Source organism: Callithrix jacchus, chromosome 3 (genome assembly GCF_049354715.1).
Source record: "Callithrix jacchus isolate 240 chromosome 3, calJac240_pri, whole genome shotgun sequence".
Taxonomy (NCBI): domain Eukaryota; kingdom Metazoa; phylum Chordata; class Mammalia; order Primates; family Cebidae; genus Callithrix; species Callithrix jacchus.
The window spans coordinates 144,919,616-144,939,529 of record NC_133504.1 but is presented as its reverse complement, the minus strand read 5'-3'; the positions used below and the strand labels follow the sequence as shown (position 1 = coordinate 144,939,529).

The following is a 19,914-nucleotide window of genomic DNA, read 5'->3' as shown; positions in this document are numbered from 1 at the left end:
TTTTTGTTCCATTAGAAGTATTTTATTTTAAAGTACACTTGAAATTTTAAATGTGTACAAATTCAGACGTTTAAAAAACTTTGAAAGTCAGAGACACAGAGTTTAGGAAGCTGAAGGCTGAGAGTCTCCCTTCTCACTTAATCCATGCTTTATTTTGCATTCCTCGCAGGTAAGCAGGCAGTGCCTAGAAGAGAAGCAAAAATAGACAGTTGTTTGTACTTTGACACTGGAAGCTCTAGCCTTGTTATTATTATTTTAACTTAAAAAGTCTTTTTTAAAAGAGACTTTTGTTTCCCAGGCTAGTCTCGAACTGCTGGGATCAAGGGATCCTCCCACCCAACCCTCTCGAGTATCTGAGACTATATAGGCGTGAACCACTGCACCTGGCCTCAACACAATATTAGAGATATAGTTTATGCTAAAGTTCACTAGGCTTGTTTTTCCAGAAATAATAGGAGTTGTTGCTTGGTTTATGACCCCAGAATTTCACGCCCCTAAAAGCAAATAATGAGCTTTATATTGAAACAGATGGTTGTATTTGTGGTCAGGGTCCAGCAGGGGTTGAACATATTAATTCTTTTTTAATTTGAGTAATTTCTAACAATAGCATAAAAATTATAAATATATAGTGCACTGATCTAGGATTGGACTATATGCCTATAGAGTTAGGTTTGGACAGACACACACGTGCACATATATACACACATAATTTTTTAAATTAAAAAATAATGATACTTCCAGAATTTCTGGCTTATAGTTTGCCTAACTTTCCCTTGGTATTGCCTTAGGACACCAGGGAAAATGCACAGCTTCGTTCTAGAATAATATTAACATTTGAATACGGAATAGATGTCCTCAAGTCCCTCCTTGCATTTACACTTTATAATCTTACAAATTCAACAAACATTTACTGAACATCTACTACGATGAGGACTTTGCAACAGGACGACTTTATGCAGGGCAGTGATAGGAAGTGTTTTGAATGATAGAAAACTCATTCAATCTGGCTTGGGTGGGAAGGATTACTTGAAAGGTAGCAAGACCACAAACTGCTATTGTAAAACCCTGAACATGTGGCTGAGGAACCCCTTTCTCTCACTTACTTCCCCCCATTGCTTTGAGAATGAAAAAAATCCTTAAGCATGGCATAAATTCCTCCAGGAGCTGACCTCTACCTGCCTGGACTTCCAGCTTGTTATCTGCCTTTCCCAATAGCTCTTTATGCTCCAGCCATAGGATGTATTTATGATTCCATTTAATAAGGAAAATTTCCCCTCTCTACATACTACTCCTGGACTGGAATCCCCTTCTTCAGCCCTGCCATAGCTCGTACTGTAGCCATAGCTCCTGCTATATCTCCTCTTGTCATACTTTCTGCTATAGTTCCTACTACTTGAATCTACTAAGATTCAAGTCAAGTATCATCACCTCCTCCAAGCAGTCGTCCTTAATGCCTATTCCTTAACTCTCTCCTCTACCTCAACTTAGTCAAGTGCCCCACTCTACTTTCCCTTAACTGGAAAATAAAATCGCTTTGTGCATTATTGCCTTTCAGATGTGCTGGTAATGGCCCTTCACATAGGGCACAGCAATTGGTTACCAGCTACAAATGCAAGTCCAGAGTGGGGCTTCTGTGGCTGGCAGTGGGAAGGCAAAATGAAACCACAGAAAGCAGAGCTTAAAGGAGCCCTAGAAACTAGTTACTTCAATTACCTCCTTTCACAATGGACATTGTCTGAAAAATGTAGATTTCAGTCTTGTGTTCATAATTATTCTGAAATCCAAAGTTGGTTAATTGCAAAAGACACTCCTGAAATTGAAGAGGAAGCAGTCAACAAAATTCTCTCCTTTATTTATGCTACTTTGTCCTACTTTCCTACACAGACCAGAATCATGTGATCAATTCCTCCCCAGCAAGCTGACTCTAAAACATAACTTTGCAAGGATGAACTATAGTTGATGTTATCTGTAAATACGGAATTAATGATGCACTGGTGGCCTTGCTTCTGTAATGGGAAAAGTAAGGGTTTGGAAAACAGATGATCTGAGGTGAGAGACCCTTTTCCACCCACTGCTAATGATGTCACCTTCAGAAGGTCTCTGAAGCTCTCTGGGTCTCATGCAGCTCATCAAAAAGAGACAGTACTGAAGGTTCCATCTATCACTCCAGGACTAGGGAACATGGCTTTCCAGTCACATAATTAGAAAAGGAACTTGGGTATTTTGACTTCTAGTCCAGTTTGTTTTTGTCATATTTCGCTGCTTCTTAGATAGAACCCACTGTGACTAGCAAGGGGTCTTTAGAGAAATGTGTCCCCAACACTAGTCTTGTAACTACTATGGTAGAAATAGTAGAAATAGCTAATGTTTACTGAGCACTTATTGAGAGCCATGAATAATCATTTCTATTCTTTACATCTCATAAAAAACTATCCTGATTACCATTTTGTACACATAAAAAAACCGAAGATCAGAGAGCTTGAGAAACTTGCAGGGTCATACAGCTTAGTAAGTGGTAGACCTGGTTTTCAACCTAAGTACTGTAACAGCAGAGGTGCCATTAACTCTAAAGTCATACTGCTTCTTTCCCCTATAGAAAAGCATGATGTATACAGTATTAACATAGCAGCAGCTCCAAGGAGGCCTGCAGTAAAGGAAACTGCTAAGTTGTTTTGTTTTTGTTGTTGTTGTTTGTTTGTTTTTTCAGATGGGTTTTGTTCTTGTTGCCTAGGCTGGAGTGCAACGGCATGATCTTGGCTCACCACAACCTCTGCCTCCTGGGTTCAAGCAATTCTCCTGCCTCAGCCTCCAAGTAGCTGGGATAACAGGCATGGGCCACCATACCCAGCTAATTTTGTATTTTTTAGTAGAGATGGGGTTTCTCCATGTTGGTCAGGCTGGTCTTGAACTCCCACTCTCAGGTGATCCGCCTGCCTTGGCCTCCTAATGTGCTGGGATTACAGGCGTGAGCCACTGCACCCAGCCTAGAAACTGTTAAAGTTTTGTGTGACTCTGAGATGGTGAAAGGCATATCTGCTCATTGAGGAATTCCTTTTTTGTTTGTTTGTTTTTCTGAGATGGAGTCTCATTCTGTTGCCCAGGCTGGAGTGCAGTGGCATGATCTCAGCTTACTGCAACATCCACCTCCCAGGTTCAAGCAATCCTCCTGCCTCAGCCCCGCTAGTACCTGGGATGGCAGGCATGTGCCACCATGCCAGGCTTATTTTTATATTTTTAGTAGAGACGGGGTTTCACCATGTTGGCAAGGCTGGCCTCGAACTCCTGACCTCAGGTGATCCACCTGCCTCTGCCTCCCAAAGTGCTGGGATTACAGGTGCAAGCCACCACACCTGGCTGAGAAATTCTTTAGAAACGTGCACAATTCTTTGAACACAGTAGGTACCCATTAAATATTTATTGGACAAATGAAATAGGTAAGTAAGTGTAATAACAGAGTTATTATTGAAGTTGGGTAGCAACAACTTTAAACCTGGGAGTTAAAACTTTTTTAACATATGAATTTTAAAAATGGTTTAATATTATAGTGAGTAATCTTTCATTTAATTTTTATAATTACATTACAATCCCTCAATCAAATAGATTACAAACCTGTTATGCTGTGGACCAAAACCAGCCCCACGAAGTTGATCTTCAAAAAAATGGAATTTACTCTGGCATGCTCCTATGTATGACACCTTTCCAAGGCCAAATCCCAAGAGACCAGCAACTGTAAAAGCAGTTTGGGAGAGATCATTTAAAGGTTGAGAATCCTCTTCATTAATTATCTTCAAGAGCTTTAAAAGTTAATGCTAGCAATTTTAAAATTAAAAAGACCATGCTAAATCAGTGAATGAAGACTCTGAGAATGAAATTTAAAATGAGCAGAATTGGGAACTGGAGATTTCCTGATCTGAGCTTTGAACTGGTGGTAGAAGGGCCAGGACAGAGCAAGCCACAGTGCTGTCCCGGAGACAGCCAGCCAGAAAAGGGCCCACCTGTCAAGCAAATGGTTGAGACCACTGGGGCAGGGGAAGATGAGGTCTGGGTTGTGGCTATATACAGCCTCCAAATCACTGGGTAGAAACACCCATAATCTTCCTTATGGCTTTGGAGTAGGGGAGAGCTTCAGTCCATCTTGCCTGTAGGAGAGAGGTCAGAGGGAGAGGGACCCTCCTATGGAAGAGATCTCAAACCTCTTTCTCCTGCTAGGAATAAATGCAGTTTCAGTCTCGCTCAACTGGAATGTGTCCTTTTTATACATAAAAAATCTATTGATACAGGTGGAAGAAGATAGAAGATGAAACCCCAAGTTTGCAGTAAATCTATTATTAGAAATCCCCCAATTCTTAAAAATTACTCATTTTTTACATGCATTGTAGAAAATATTTTGAAAAGAGTGGCCAAGCCAAAAGAAGAAAATAAAAATCCCTAAAGGATGTATCATTCAGAGGCTCTGCTATTGATAATCTCATTGTATATCCTGCCAGTCCCTCTTAGTCCGTGCTTTAAGGATGGTCTAAGGAGATGTCCCTACTGCTAATCTGTATATCAGAAAGTGTTGCATGAACTAAGAAATGCACAGTGGCAGAAAATAGAGGCTGATTTTTCAAAAAGTCAATACAGGCAGTTTAGTTAGGCTGGAAATTCATATCTCCAGTTGCTAGTAATGTCTTTTTTTCCCCCCCAAAATGAATCTGCTTTTAAAATTTTTATTTATTTATTTTTATTTTTAAAAATAGATACAAGGTTTCACCATGTTGCCCAGGTTGGTCTGGAACTCCTGGACTCAAGCGACCCACCCGCCTCAGCCTCCCAAAGAGCTGAGATTACAGACGTGAGCCACCACGCCTGGCTTGCTTTTTTATTTCTATGACTTACCGGCAACTTTGGGCAATGATCCAAATCTAGGATTAGCTGCCAAATAACCTAAGGAGGAATACAGAAATACAGTGTGACTCAATGGTTAAAGTTCACTTTAACTCCCAGATAGTCATTTTAGATAAATTACAAATATTAGCTTTAATGTGTAGAAAACAGTATGAAACAGACAATTCAAGACTGATTCAAAGACATCAAGCAAAGGTAGGGCTAACAACAGTGTTCAAACACATTAGTCATCATCCTCTTTCCCTTTTAAACAACTCAACATAGAAAGTATCCATGTGCACATTCACATATCACTATTTTACAGTGCAAACAGTACAACTCATGGTAGTTAGAACAATGTCCTTCCAGAGAGACCCAAGTCTGAATTCTTGGAAAAGGTGAATATATTATGTCACAAAATGGGAATTAGGTGGAAAATGGAACTAATGTTGCTAATCAGATAACTTCAGAGAGAGGATCTGGGTGGGTCCAATGTGATCCTTCAGTGTGGAAGAGGAAACTGGTGATGGATGAGAGAGATGGCAGCAAGAGAAGAACTTGGCTCAATGTAATGGACTTTACGGTCATAGAAAGGGGCCTTCAGTTAAGAAATATGGGTGGTTCTAGAAGCTGGAAAGGAAAAGGAAGCCCAAGAGCCTTCAGAAGGAACACAGCTGGACCGACGCCTTGATTTCAGCCCCGTGAGACCCATTTCAGAATTCTGACTTCCAAAAACTGTAGGATAATACATTCATGTTGTTTTCAGTCACTGTGTTTGTGGTAATTTATTAGAGAAGTTGTAGAAAACTGATACCAAGCCCTGAAAAAATATATTACATAGATGCAAAAGATGGTAGATGTCTCGGTCTGTTTTCTGCTGCTATAACAGAATACCACAGGCTGGATAACTTATAAAGAACAGAAGTTCACTTGGCTCACAGTTCTGGAGGCTGGGAAGTCCAAGAGCAGAGAGCTGGCATCTAGTCAGGGTTATCCCATGGCAAGGAAGTGCAGGAAACAGAGAGCAAGAGGCTGAATGCATCCTTTTCATCAGGAACTATGCCCATGATAATAGAATTAATCCATTTATGAGGGTGGAGCCCTCATAACAACCTCTTAAAGGCCCTGTCTCTTAATACTGTTACAATGGTAGTTAAATTTCAACCTGAGTTTTGAAGGGGACATTCACACCACAAGCATTAGAATTGAAGTAGTTTAATACTTATAAAACATAATCCTGGCTGGGTGTGGTGGCTCATGCCTGCAATCCCAGCACTTTGGGAGGCTGAGGTGGGCAGATCACTTGAGGTCAGGAGTATGAGACCAGCCTGGCCAACATGGAAACTCCGTCTCTACTAAAAATACAAAAATTAGCTGGATGTGGTAGTGCACGCCTGCAATCCCAGCTACTAGGGAGGTTGTGGCAGGAGAATTGCTTGAATTCAGCCAGCGGAAGCTGCAGTGAGCCAAAATCAGGCCACTGCACTCCAGCCTGAGCAACAGAGCAAGACTCTATCTCAAAAAAAAACCCAAAACCCCCCCCATAATCTCCATATATATCCCAGCACCCATATTTTTATCTGTGTAAAAAATGATGTAAAAATGCTCATTACTTCTACAAAAAGCTATCTTCAAGTTATAAAAATAAAATCATATTTAATACATGACCTTTATGGACAAGAATGGTATTGGTCAAAGTGGGATTCTCCTAGATATGCAACGTGGTTTTTAAGACCCAGAGAGGAACGAGGATTTCTTCCTTCATAGTTACTGAGCACAAATGTTCCTTTTAAGATCCCGGTAATCCAGTCTGGGTGTGGTGGCTTACCTCTGTAATCCTAGCACTTTGGGAGGCTGAGGTGGGAGGATCACTTGAGCTCAGGAGTTCGAGACCAGCCTGGGCAATATAGCGAGACACTGTCTCTGCAGAAATTTTAAAAAAAATTATCTGGGTGTGGTGGCATGTGTCTGTAGACCCAGCTACTTGGGAAGCTCAGGTGGGAGCATCACTTGAGCCTGGGAGGTTGAGACTTCAGGGAGCCACTATTGTATCACTGCACTGGATGACAGAGTGACACCCTGTCTCAAAAATGAATAAACAAACAAAAACCCCACAAAACAAAACCCCGAGACCCCCATAAAATCCTGATAATCAGAAGCCAGGCCTGGTGGTGTGTACCTCTAATCTGAGCTACTCAAGGAGGTTAAAGGAGGAGGATTACTTGAGCCCAAGAGTTTGAGACCAGCTTCGGCAACATAGCAAGACCTCATGTCATTTAAAACAAATAAAAAATAAAGCAAAATCCTGGCAATCAACAGTGTTAGATAAAATGGGCTTAAACAGGGTAAGGTGCCTTCTTGTCACCTGGGGACTAAGCAAAGTCTCTGGGTTCTCTCTAGTCAGGTGGAGACAGGGAGAAGATGAAGAAGAAAGAATAGAGAGGAAAACAGGAACACACTAAGAGGCAGGGAGAGGTTGTGCAGGGAGGTACAAGGCAGTTGCTGGTCCTTACAGAATCTTCTATGGAGGAGACAGAGTGCCCACCTCAGGCAGATGCAGCCTCTTGCCAAAAGAAATGGCGTGGTGGACACAGGTTGGGGTGGATTTCAGCTCCCCACCCACTCCCTGGAGCATCATTATTTGTACAGGGAACCATGTCTCTAACCATATACAGAGGCCCTGAAAGACACAGCACTCTGGCACAGAGAAAGGCACGGGATTGCTTCTCTTTTCTATAAACAAAGCAAATTTATTATCTTATAGTTCTTGAGGTCAGACATCCAAAATGGGTCTCACCAGATGAAAACCAAGGTTTTAACTGCATTCCTTAAATGGACTGCCTTCCTATCTGGAGGCTGGAGGATGTGCCTTTCTAGCTTCTTGAGGCTGCCCACAAGCCTTCGCTCATGGCCCCTTCCTCCATCTTCAAGTCCAACAATGTTGAGCTGAGTCCTCAGATTGTCACCTCTCTGATTCCACCTTCAGATCCCGTCTCTCACTTTTAAGGACCCTTTCAATTACACCAGGCCCAGCTGGATCATCCAGGAAACTCTCCCTATTTTAAGGTCAGGTGATTAACTACCTTAATTCCATCTATAACATTGATTTCCTTTTGCCAGGTAACCCAATATATTCACTAATTCTGGGGATTAGTATGCTTTCTGGGGAGATGGGGACTTAGGCTAAAAATAGGAAGAAGTCTGGATAAATAAATCCTTCACCAAAAAGTAAGTGCCAGGGGCCAAAAAGCTGCCAGGAGGGTCACAGAAAACTGGGCTCTCTGAAATTAGATTATTTAACAAATGTTGAATCTTACCTTGATAGACTAGTCCCTGGGTGACAAGCATGCTCACAAGAGAAAAAGGCAGAGCTGTAAGGCAAAAGCATCCTTTAATATTGGTATTTTAAAAATTGGCACCTCACCTGGAAGTTACGGAGAATTACTCTGAGCTTTTTCTCTTACCTTGTCAGTGAAATTTTATTCATTTGTTAATTTACTAACAAATATTTATTGAGTGCAGCATGGAGAATTTTCTTGGAATCTTCCCCAGTCACTCACCCTGAGGCACAGCATTCAATTGAACCCTACGTTACTTCATCTCTGACATCCACTTGTAATGAATGCCAACACACACCAGATTCTAAGCATGACATATAATAAAGGCATCTTAGGATATAAGTATATTTACCTGTTGAATTTGGGAGCTGCCTTTAGCTGTGTGTATATTTTGAAAATTTCAATCCTACATAAATGTTAAAAAGCAATACAATAAACTCCTACATACCCTTCATCTAGATTCATTAATTGGGAACATTTTTCCAAATTTGCTTTATCATTTTTTAATTTTTCCTTTTTTTCTGAGCCACGTGAAATTTGCAAACATTATGACTTTTTGTAACTAAATACTTCAGCAGGTGTCTTCTAATAACAAGAATGCTTCTGCACGCAGTTATACCACCATTAGCATGGTCAAAATTAAACACACATACTCAAGAAAAAATATATTAACTCATACACAATTGTTATTCAAATCTCTCCAATTGGCCCAATAGCTGTTGGCCAATAGCTGTGGGTTTTTTTCCAATTCAGAAATTCAGGGATCATATGTTACACATACTCTCCTCCTATCTGCTTTAGTCTAGGACAGTTCCCTCCCTTTCTTTTTCTTTTTAATGACATTTTCTCTTACAACTTGGATTTGCCCAATGATCCAAATTAAAGATTACACGATGACTATATTCATGTTAAACATGTGTAATGTTTAGCCACAATTTTAAAACAGGAAATTTAGTCTAGGAAAAGCAGTTTCTAGTTCTGTCCATCAAAATGTGTCAGATGACTTCTTTCAAAAGCAGAGAGTAGTGATAAACATGTAGCTCTTTCTAGTTCAACCAAGACAAAGCAAATAGAAACCAATTTTTCCACTCATAGCTACACCATAGTGGGCAAATAGGTCATACTGAAGTGTTAATCTACTAGGGCCCAATTAAATTTTTGGAATGAATTTCTGGAAGCACAATCAGTAATCCTATAATGTATAATAAACATCAACTTCTCGAGGGTGTTCTTTCTTTCTTTTTTTTTTCTTTTTTTTTAGAGGTGGAGTCTTGCTTTGTTGCCCAGGCTGGAGTGCAATGGTGGGATCTTGGCTCACTGCAACTTCTGCCTCCTGGTTTCAACCAATTCTCCTGATTCAGACTCCCAAGTAGCTGGGATTACAGGCACCTACCAACACGCCTGGCTAATTTTTGTATTTTTAGTAGAGATGGGATTTCACCATGTTAGCCAGGTGGTCTTGAACTCCTGACCTCATGATCCACCCACCTCAGCCTCTCAAAGTGCTGGGATTACGGGCTAAGCCACTGCGCTTGACCTGAGAGTGTTATTTCTAAAACAAGTGACACTAAATTTGAATGACTTAAGAAATCAAAATGAGTATTTCAAAGTTTAAATTATCCACACATCAGCCATGTTGCAAAATATTGAGACTATATCTACAGGCTCTACTATGCCATTTTCCAATGCTGAATCGCACATTTTTTTAATTGAAAGAGACGTTAATGCACAGCCTGAATTCACACCCTTGTCTTATGTGAGGCAGGCTCAGAAAGAGGAAGTGACTCTGCCGAAAATGTTATTTCAGAGACAGTGTAAGAGAAGTATTAATGGAACGCAGCCATTTTTCATTCATTCGACAAATACCGATTAGGTATTTTCTATGAATGGGGCACTGTGCTATGCTCTAGGATGAAGTTCCAGATGAACCTGACATTATTTCTGAACTCTATGAGGCTTAGAGTCTAGTAGAATTTAGGAAGGTCCACTCTTTGGGAGTCAAGAAATTATAAATAACAGTCTTGGTATGCGTTCTTGGTCACTTGGTGAAGGGAAGAGTTACATGTGCATCGCCTTTTGCTAAGTGAGGTAAAGTGCTCCTTAATCAGATATTATCTCTGTTCTAAATAAGGAATGAACCTGGATTTAAACTCTAAACATCCCTGAATATCAAAGTTCTTCAGATAGTTATGCAAAGTCCCTGCTCAAAAGTATGTCATTACCACAATTCTAATATGATATCTAGGCAGTTTGCTGCCACAAATACAGTGTTAGGTGCAATTACCTCTCTTCCAGAAACTTTCTTCCTGACATTCTCGCATAATCTTTGAGATCTCTGCTCTGTGGATGTGCAGTTTTGATTTTGGACAAAACAACAGGCTCTGTAAGGAAAATTATATGGTGAGCTAACTGAGTCATCCGAAAATCACCCACTTTGTTTTCTGTTTTTTCCAGAAGATAACAGGGAGGTCTCTTCACTTGCTATACAGTGTGTATTCTGTGCCAGAGGCAGCCTAAAGCAATGATCAGTTTCCAAGAGTGCTTTCCTGCTGGGAACACTGATTGACTTAGGCAACAGAAGAATCCTAGCTGGAGAGTGAGAGTGATTCACCGACTGGTGCAGGCAGCAGATTTGTGGTGAGGCTGAATCCCTGCTGAGGCCACATTTCCTTCCCCACCTCCATGCCTCTACATGGTTCACTGTACCTAGAATGCTGTTCACTCCCTTCGCCTGACTGGTCTTAACACCCAGCTGAACATTGTCTCCAGGGTGAAGAGAGAGATTTTCCCCATCACAATAGTTAGACATTGGGCATCACACTCAGAGCACCTACGTATATGCACTTCTGTATGCATTTTTAGACTGTGAACTCATCACTGGACTGCTTTTTATTAGTCGACATACTTTACTTTCAATTTAGACACTTTATTTTAACACATTTATAAGTGGTGTGCATATAATTTCTCATATAACTATTGACATGGTTGACATAACTATTTTGATTAGTTCTGTAGTATTTTTTGGACTTTATTAAAAATTAAAAAAACTTCTAATTGTTGTGGGTACATAGTGTGTTCGGCAGTGTTTTTTTTTTTTTTTTTTTTGGACAGGGTATCACTTTGTCACCTGGGCTACAGTCCAGTGACGTGATCGTGGCTCACTGTAGCCTCTACCTCCCTGGTTCAAACGATCCTCCTGCCTCAGCTCCCCTAGTAACTAGGACTATAGAGACCATGGGGTTTTGCCATGTTGCCCAGGCTGGGCTCCAGCCCCTGAGCTCAAGCAATCTGCCCTCCCTGGCCTCCCAAAGTGCTAGGATTACAGGCGTAAGCAACGACGCCTGGCCTTGCAGTGTTTTTTTTTTTTTTTTTAATCAAGTTCATATGCTATCATCAGACCAACTCCCATCTTTTACCATTCCTTTGGTTTTGTTGGTACATATGTTTTAATCACTCACTCTCTTCCACATTCTCCACTCCTTCCCCTCTGCCCAACACAACCATTCTGGGTGGTTTTTTCCTTTCTTTCTTTCCTTTTTTTTCTTTTTTTTGTGTGTGTGAACCAAAGGTTCATTTCTTCATTTCTTGCATTTGAAGTACTCTTCGATAACATCCTTGGATCTTTTATTTTTTTATTTCTTTTCTTTTCTTTTTTTTGAGATGGAGTCTCGCTCTGTAGCCAAGGCTGGAGTGCAGTGGCGCGATCTCAGCTCACTGCAACCTCCCCTTTGGGGTCCCGGATCAAGCAATTCTGCTCAGCCTCCAGAGTAGCTAGGACTACAGGCATGCGCCACCATGCCCAGCTAATTTTTATATTTTTAGTAGAGACAGGGTTTCATCATGTTGGCTAGGCTGGTCTTGAACTCCTGACCTGTTGATCCTCCCACCTCGGCCTCCCAAAGTGCTGGGATTACAGGCTTGGGCCACCGAACCTGGCCGGATCTTTTATTTCTATCCATTCTTGTGAAATATTTATTATCTTGGGTGAATATATCTTTTTTTTTTTTTTTTGAGACCGAGTTTTGCTCTTGTTACCCAGGCTGGAGTGCAATGGCGCGATCTCGGCTCACTGCAACCTCCGCCTCCTGGGTTTAGGCAATTCTCCTGCCTCAGCCTCCCGAGTAGCTGGGATTACAGGTGTGCACCACCATGCCCAGCTAATTTTTTGTATTTTGAGTAGAGACGGGGTTTCAACATGTTGACCAGGATGGTCTCCATCTCTTGACCTCGTGATCCACCCGCCTCGGCCTCCCAAAGTGCTGGGATTACAGGCTTGAGCCACCGGAATACATCTTTTTAATGTAAATAGCACTGTTTTATATATTTGATTCTTAAAATCCTCTCAACTCAGCTCTATGCTTTTAAGACCCACCCATGTTTCTGTCTTCATCTAGTCTGCTGCTTTTAACAGCTGTATAATTCTGCACAATGCCTCCGAGTCCCCATCACCTCATGTTCCCCCTGTGGACCCAAGAGAGGACATTTTTCAGACACGAACCTAGAAGTAAAGCTCAGGGGGTGTATATTCTTACTGTGACCGAATGTTGCTAGACCGCTCTCCTTAATGGCTGCGCAGTCTCCACCCCTACCTGCAGGGCCGGAACACTCCCTCCCAGCTATGTAGCCTGTGTAACAGCTAGGCATGGGTAAAGACTATTCCAAGCAAGTTAAAGAAAGAAGTTTGGCTCTTTCCCTGCCGCCGCCACCAAAGAGTCATGTAGAAGTGGAGGCTTGGGTGTGTTCCAGATTCGGCTTCACCTTTAACCCACCGCAGTGGCCGAGGAAGGCATTGCTGCTGGAGGTGTAATGGACGTTAATACTGCTTTACAAGAGGTGCTGAAGACCGCCCTCATTCACCATGACCTAGCACGTGGAATTCGCGAAGCTGCCAAAGCCTTAGACAAGCACCAAGCCCATCTTTGTGTGCTTGCATCCAACTGTGAGGAGCCTATTTGGTGGAGGCCTTTTGTGCTGAACACCAAATCAACCTAATTAAGGTTGATGACAACAAGAAACTAGGGGAATGTGTAAGCCTCTGTAAAACTGACAGAGAGAGGAACCCCGGTAAAGTGGTTGGTTGCAGTTGTGTAGTCGTTAAGGACGATGGCGAGGAGACCAGGTGCGGTGGCTCACGCCTGTAATCCCAGCACTTTGGGAGGCCAAGGCGGGCGGATCACAAGGTCAAGAGATCAAGACCAGCCTGGCCAGCATGGTGAAACCCTGTCTCTACTAAATAAATACAAAAATTAGCCGGGCATGGTGTCATGCGCCTGTAGTCCCAGCTACTCTGGAGGCTGAGGCAAGAAAATCACTTGAACCTGGGAGGTGGAGGTTGCAGTGAGTCAAGATTGGGCCACTACACTACGGCCGGGTGACAGAGCAAGACTCTGTTCCCCTGCCAAAAAAAGGACTATGGCAAGGAGTCTCAGACCAAGGATGTCATTAAAGCATACTTCAAATGCAAGAAATGAAGAAATAAATCTTTGGCTCACAAAAAGAAAGAAAGAAAGAATCTCGTAGCACTTGTAATTACTTCTTTGCTAACGAATGTGTTTGAGTATCTCTACATATTCTTCAGCTACATTGCCCTTCTCTCTGGTTTTTAGACAATTCCTGTAATTGGATCTGGGTTGTAATCTTTTTGTATTGGCTCATTAATTTTTTTGTGGAAAAATACATATAACATTTGCCATTTTGACCATATTATTTTATTTTATTTTTTTAGAGACAGGGTCTCACTCTGTCACCCAGGCTGGAGTAGAGTGGTGCCATCATAGCTCACTGCAGCCTTGAACTCCTGGGCTCAAGTAATCCTCCCATCTCAGCCTCCTGAGTAGCTGGGACTGTAAGGCCGATAGCCTTGCTAAGAGCCGGATGAACAACACCCACCCCTCTCTATGCCTGATAACAGTTTATCAGGCAGAACACTTTACTCAGCATCTGGCTCCTCTATGGGGGCTCCCCTCGCCCACTTCTGCATTCTGCCCCCAGGTCTATATTCAGCACTAGACTATGCACTCTCAGCAGCAAGCTATGCATTTGAACCTCAGCACTAAACTGTGCACTCTCAGCACTAAACTATACAGCTGAACCCACGAAAATTGAAGAAATCCCTCCAAGCCTTACCCAATGGCAGCCCACCCCATGCATCCTAGGCCAGCCCCCCTCTAACCCCCATAAAACCCCCTGCCCTGAGAAGTCAAGCGTGACTTCTCTGGCCCCCTTTCCTTAGGACCACAGAACCTCGCCCGGGAGATAAATAAATTGGCATCTGATTGTTCTTATACTGGCCTCACTCAGTTTCCTCATTTTAAACTCGGCAGTAACCATTACAGGGACTATAAGTGCACACCACCTTGCCCGGCTAATTAAAAAAAATTTTTTAAATATAGAGCTGGGGGCATCTCACTATGTTTCTCAGGCTGGTCTTGAACTCCTGGCCTCAAGTGATTGTCCCACTTTGACTTCCCAAAGTGCCAGGTTTACAGGTGTGAGCCACTGTGCCTAGCCTCATTAAAATTTTTTTTTAGTTTAACTTTTTCATTACTATAGAAGTCACAGGCTGAGCACAGTGCTGTAATCCTAGCACTTTGGGAGGCCGAGGTGGGTGGATTGCCTGAGCTAAGGAGTTTGAGACCAGCCTGGCAACATGCCCTGTCTCTACTAAAACAATATTAAAAATTAGCCAGGTGTAGCAGGTGTAGTGGTGTGCACCTGTAGTCCCAGCTACTTGGGAGGCTGAGGCAGGAAACTTGGGATACAGAGGTTGTGGTGAGCTGAAATTGCACCATTGCACTCCAGCCTGGGCAACAGAATAAGACCCCATCTCAAAAAAAAAAAAAAAAAGTCACACTTATATTTCCTTTTTTTGGGAATTATTTATGTGGGTTCTTTGCCATTTATCTCCAGTGTAAAAACCTGTGTTTTTCTGGTTGCAGAGCAGCTCCTTAACTCTTGTAGTTTGATTGTGCTGATCTAGCCACTGTCTTTTTTAGACTTTCTGTGTAGTAGATGCCAGTGTACAGGATGGTCACCATTTCTTGAGCACTTTGTATGGGCCTGGTCCTGGGCCAAGCACTTTACATGCATGATGCTAATGAATAGATTGGAGAAACCCTGTGAGACCAGCATCTGTGGAGCTCTATAAGCAGCCCAAGCCTTCGACCCCCCTCTTCTCTCTCTGCAACTCCCCGAGGCACAGGGCAAAGATGCAGTAAGTCCCAGAGTGAGTCACAGCAGTAGGAGAAGGAGCTGCTCTCAGTCTCCACTTATCTTCCTTCCTTAGCACATGCATGCCTCCAGATGCCCAGGGTAAATATTCGCTCTTGCTCTTGGCTGTGCCTGGGGCAGAAATAAGGACTGCCTCCCCTTAATAAACAAATACACACACCCTGGCTATCACAGTTGCTTCCAGTCCTGCAGTCAGCCTGTAATCCCAGGCTGCCTGAGGCAGGCAGATCACTTGAGGTCAGGAGTTTAAGACCAGCCTGGCCAATATGGTGAAATCTTGTCTCTACTAAAAATACAAAAATTAGCCAGGTGTGGTGGCAGGTACCTGTAATCCCAGCTACTCAGGAGACTGAAGTGGGCGAATTGCTTGAACCTGGGAGGTAGAGGTCGCAGTGAGCAGAGACGGCACCACTGCACTCCAGCCTGAGTGACAGAGGGAGACTCCATCTCAAAAAAAAAAAAAAAAAGAAAAGAAAAGAAAAGAAAAGGAGCTCTGGTGATCCTTTTCTGTATAGCAATGAATGTTTGATGACTCTCCATTTCACAGAGGCAACTCAGGTATCCAAATAATTCTCCTGTGACTTTCTATCACTTGTCTGTTTGCGTCGCCTAAACTTTGCTCCTTAAACATTACTGCCTCCATACCCTATTTTCAGCTTGAATATGAACACTATTGACCCATCAGAGATGGAGTTTTGCTATTGTCACCTAGGCTGGAGTGCAATGGCATGATCTCGGCTCACCACAACCTCTGCCTCCCGGGTTCAAGTGATTCTCCTGCCTCAGCCTACTCAGTAGCTAGAATTACAGGCATGCGTCACCACGCCTGGCTAATTTTGAATGAGACAGGGTTGGTCAGGCTGGTCTCGAACTCCCAACTTCAGGTGATCTGCCCACCTCGGTCTCCCAAAGCGCTGGGATTACAGGCATGAGACACTGTGCCTCAGCTCTTTTTGTTAATTAATATATTCCTGAAATACACAGTATTCATTCCTAACAAGTTGAAAAATAGTTTCCACGTTAACACTTGGTTTCTCAACCTGCTCACTAATTAGTAATTAAAGGCTCTGCCTGAACAGTAACACCTGTCAGCAGCATAGGATTAGTGCAACTACCCATAGTAATAAAAATGTAAAAAAAAAAAATAAGCAAAATGTCACTAGGTGTGGTGACTCACACCTGTAATCCCAGCACTTTGGGAGGCTGAGGTGGGAGGATCATTTGAGCTCAGGAGTTTGAGACCTGCATGGGCAACATAATGGGACCCCTCTCTCTATAAATGAATGAATGAATGAATGAATGCAATATGTATCATTCTGTTAGAATCTATAAAGAGTTTTGCTCTGCTATCAGAAACCTCTTCAGTCACTGACAGTTCATCTAAGAGTTAGTAAGACTGGATTCTAAAGAACAAAGAGTAAAAAGAAAGGATTTTGTAAATAAAATTTTAAAAGGCTTCTTTTCAAAGCAGCTGAAAACACACTTTTCAGCTGCCTTGAAAAGCGGCTTTTTTTTTTTTTTTTTTCAAAAGCCCATCCAACAAAGTGCCAGACTGAAAAAAATAAGATACTGGTTAAGGATGAAATTTAATAAAAATCCTGTATGATATATATCTATATTTAGATGGCAGGTCCTGCTATTAAAACTATACCTGACCAGGAATGGTGGCTCACGCCTGTAATCCCAGCATTTCAATAGGCCTAGATAGGAGGATTAATTGAGGCCAGAACTTTGAGATCAGCTTGGGAAATATAGTGAGACCTCATGTCTAACCACAAAAAAATAATTAGCCAGGCATGGTGGCCTGCACCTGTCATCCCAGTTAAGTGAGAAGCTCAAGTAGGAGGATCGCTTAATCCAGCAGTTTGAGGCTGTAGTGAGCCATAATTGCACCACTGCACTCCAGTCTGGGGGACAGTGTGAGAGCCTGTCTCAACGAATCGATAAATAAAGATAAAAGTATACCTGCTTGCTTGGTGGTGGCAAATGGGGATCTTTATCTTGGTTTCCACGAGTAGACGCTGAAGCCATGATGACTTTGTGCTTGCTCTCCTTCCAGTTGATTATCCTCTGCTTGCTCCTTGACCCAGTGTCTAAGGACGGGTAGAAGAGAATCACTATGCCATGACTGAATGTTTGTATCAAGCTTAAAAGCATTCTGAGGATCCACTGGAGTTATTTGGAAAACTCGTTTTCCTTTTGTCATTAGTCCATCTGCAAACTCAACTTCTAGTGCCCCTCTTCCACCAGCATGCACACATTCACTCACTAATGGGGGACAGATCAGATTTAGAATAGAGTGGAATATCACATTGTGCACGGAATGTTGATTATGTGCCAGCCTGGGGATATGAAGAAGGATAAGACAAGATCACTGCTGAAGGAATTCACAGTCCACAGAGGGAGACAGACAAGTCAACAGTTAAACAACATGAAAAGGGTTCCCTTGAGGTATGCTCAGGATGCTAGGGAAGGAAAGGAAGGACAGTCCATTCCATCTAGTCAGGTCACTAAAGGGACTAGGACTCCTAAACTTTCAGGAGGATCTGTGGAAGGCAGATGGACTCTGGGACAGGAGAATCAGGTTGGAAGGTGGTGCACTAGTCTGCACAAGGAATTACAGAGACCTGAACAAAGACCCTGGTGGGAATTCAGCATTTTTGATAGATATCTAAATTCGCCAGCTCTTAAGCTGGCAGTCATCCTACAGCCACCAGGCAGTCACTTTGCTGTTAGTGGCAACCCAGGCTGGAACTCAGCTCTGTCTATCTTTGACAGAGAGGCTGAATTTGGGTTTGGAAATGTTGGATTAGGGTGCCTGTGGGGCAAACAGAATTAGCTGTTAATATTTGTTAATGTATGATTATTTGTGTCTGGAGTTCCAGAACAGGGGTAGGCTAGAGAGATGAATTTGGAAATGCCATCATAGACATGAGAGTTAGAGCAGGGAACTTGAACAAATGTGTCTAAAAATAGTATTTGGAAATACGAACATTGAACCCAAGGGGATATTGAAAAGAGAAGAAAGAAAGATTAAAAAAAAAAAAAAAAAGCAGGCCAAGGAAATGACTGAGAAGGAATAGCTGATACAGAGGGGAAGGAATTCCTGAAGGAGGGAGTGAATGATCAACACCTTCACATGGCTTAGAAAAGTGGACCTTGGATTTGGCAATGATGGACATAATCCAGGTGGACTTTGAGCTTCCTCCTGCCCCGAGTGGCCACTGCATTCTGCAGCCCTGAACTCCACCACTACTTCTGCTTTTCTTCTGCAAAATGAATCTCTTATACACAATTCTGTTTCCTACATCAATTACTAAACTTTGAAGCATTTGAGCTAAAGGGACCCATACTCCCACCAAGATTCATCACAGGTGCCTAATGTGATTACAGAGGCAGCATGGTGAGCTTCACAGGAAAGTGCCGGATCCAAGAGACCAGGGTTCAAATCCTGATTCTTTTCCCCTGCGATCCTTGTGCTTGGGTACAAAAGACTTCATCCGTCTGTGCCTCAGCTTTCTCCTCTGTTAAGTGGGCATAATGCACACAACAGTGAGGGGCTGTGGCAGAGATGAAGACGAGGATGAGGATGAGGGATAGGTCCATAAGGCCCCGCTCAGCACCCAGCACGCTGTGAGTCTGTGCGTAGGAAGGGGCGGCTGTCAGAGAGGCCCTGCACACCTTCCAATTCCTGAGCACTCCCAGGAAGTCTGTGCTGACCAGGCCAAACTGGATTATTTTTGCTTAGCCAGTAAGCCACTGTCCTATATTAGGAAGCAAAGATACCTCTCAGCTTCGGTGGCCTGGTCCGCTGGCACCCACTTAGTCCTCAGTCCACACCTAAGAGTAAGCCTTCCGAGGATCTTGACTGCAGGTGTAACTCCCACCCCCCACCCTGGGGTGGTCCGGGGACCCTCTGCTCCTTCAGTGATGGGGAAGGGACCCGGGGGTTCTGACCGGCGGACATGCGTAGGAAAGCGCGCCCCAGCATGGGGGGCGGGGGTGCTTCTTAGAATGACCTGGAACCCGGGGACTGCCGAGCTGAACGACGGGCTGGGGACACCGCACTTTCTGATGCGGTCGGGGGAGCCGGGTGGGGGTCAGTCTACTGGAGTCCGCCGCCGTCCCCAGCCAGAGGCAGCCGGGGCCACCCCAAGCCTCCCAGCCCCTAGCCCCCGCCGGGGCCGCCGGGGTCCGAACCCGGTGAGAGTGAGGGGCGGCCGCTGCTGCGCCGCGCAGCCTTTAAAGGACTACCCCGCGGCTCCGCGTTCCCCCAGGCCACCCCCTACCGCCGTCACCACCCCCGGGGCGGGGGCTCACCTGTGGGGGCCGGGTCGCCTCCGAGGCCGCGTCCCCCGTTGCCGAGCCCAGCAGGCCTCGCTCCCCCGCGACTAGACCTCGGCCCGCGGCCCCCACCGGTCTCCCCGGCTTCCTCCCGGTCCTTTGTGTTTTCTTCTCTTGCTCCGCCCCTTCGCCTGCC

The 19,914-nt window shown here is 43.6% G+C and overlaps 1 protein-coding gene across 3 annotated transcripts; it reads right to left on the bottom strand.

Annotated features, from left to right (window-relative positions):
- On the bottom strand, nt 1–19,894 carry OCIAD2 (OCIA domain containing 2). Of its 3 annotated transcripts, XM_002745855.6 has the most exons (7): nt 19,755–19,894; nt 17,400–17,527; nt 10,489–10,585; nt 8,184–8,237; nt 4,879–4,926; nt 3,610–3,727; nt 1–184 (listed from the first exon to the last, which is right to left on the bottom strand). In XM_002745855.6, the coding sequence occupies exons 2-7, from the start codon at nt 17,463–17,465 to the stop codon at nt 103–105; spliced, it is 465 nt and encodes a 154-aa protein (XP_002745901.1). In that variant the 5' UTR covers nt 17,466–17,527; nt 19,755–19,894; the 3' UTR covers nt 1–102. The 3 variants fall into 3 exon arrangements, with proteins under 3 accessions (XP_002745901.1, XP_078223357.1, XP_054109332.1); XM_078367231.1 differs by lacking the exon at nt 10,489–10,585; XM_054253357.2 differs by lacking the exons at nt 1–184; nt 3,610–3,727; nt 4,879–4,926 and adding exons at nt 5,732–5,923; nt 6,695–6,789.
- Between the last annotated feature and the right edge of the window lie 20 nt (nt 19,895–19,914).

Excerpts from the sequence above, each read along its gene's own strand:
- OCIAD2 (XM_054253357.2), bottom strand. The coding sequence starts at position 17,465 with ATGGCTTCAGCGTCTACTCGTGGAAACCAAGATAAAGATCCCCATTTG. Across the intron at positions 10,586-17,399 it reads TGCCACCACCAAGCAAGCAG|AGCCTGTTGTTTTGTCCAAA; the intron begins GTATACTTTTAT and ends TTTTCCTTACAG. Across the intron at positions 5,924-6,694 it reads AAAGTGCTAGGATTACAGAG|TTCCTGATGAAAAGGATGCA; the intron begins GTAAGCCACCAC and ends TCATGGGCATAG.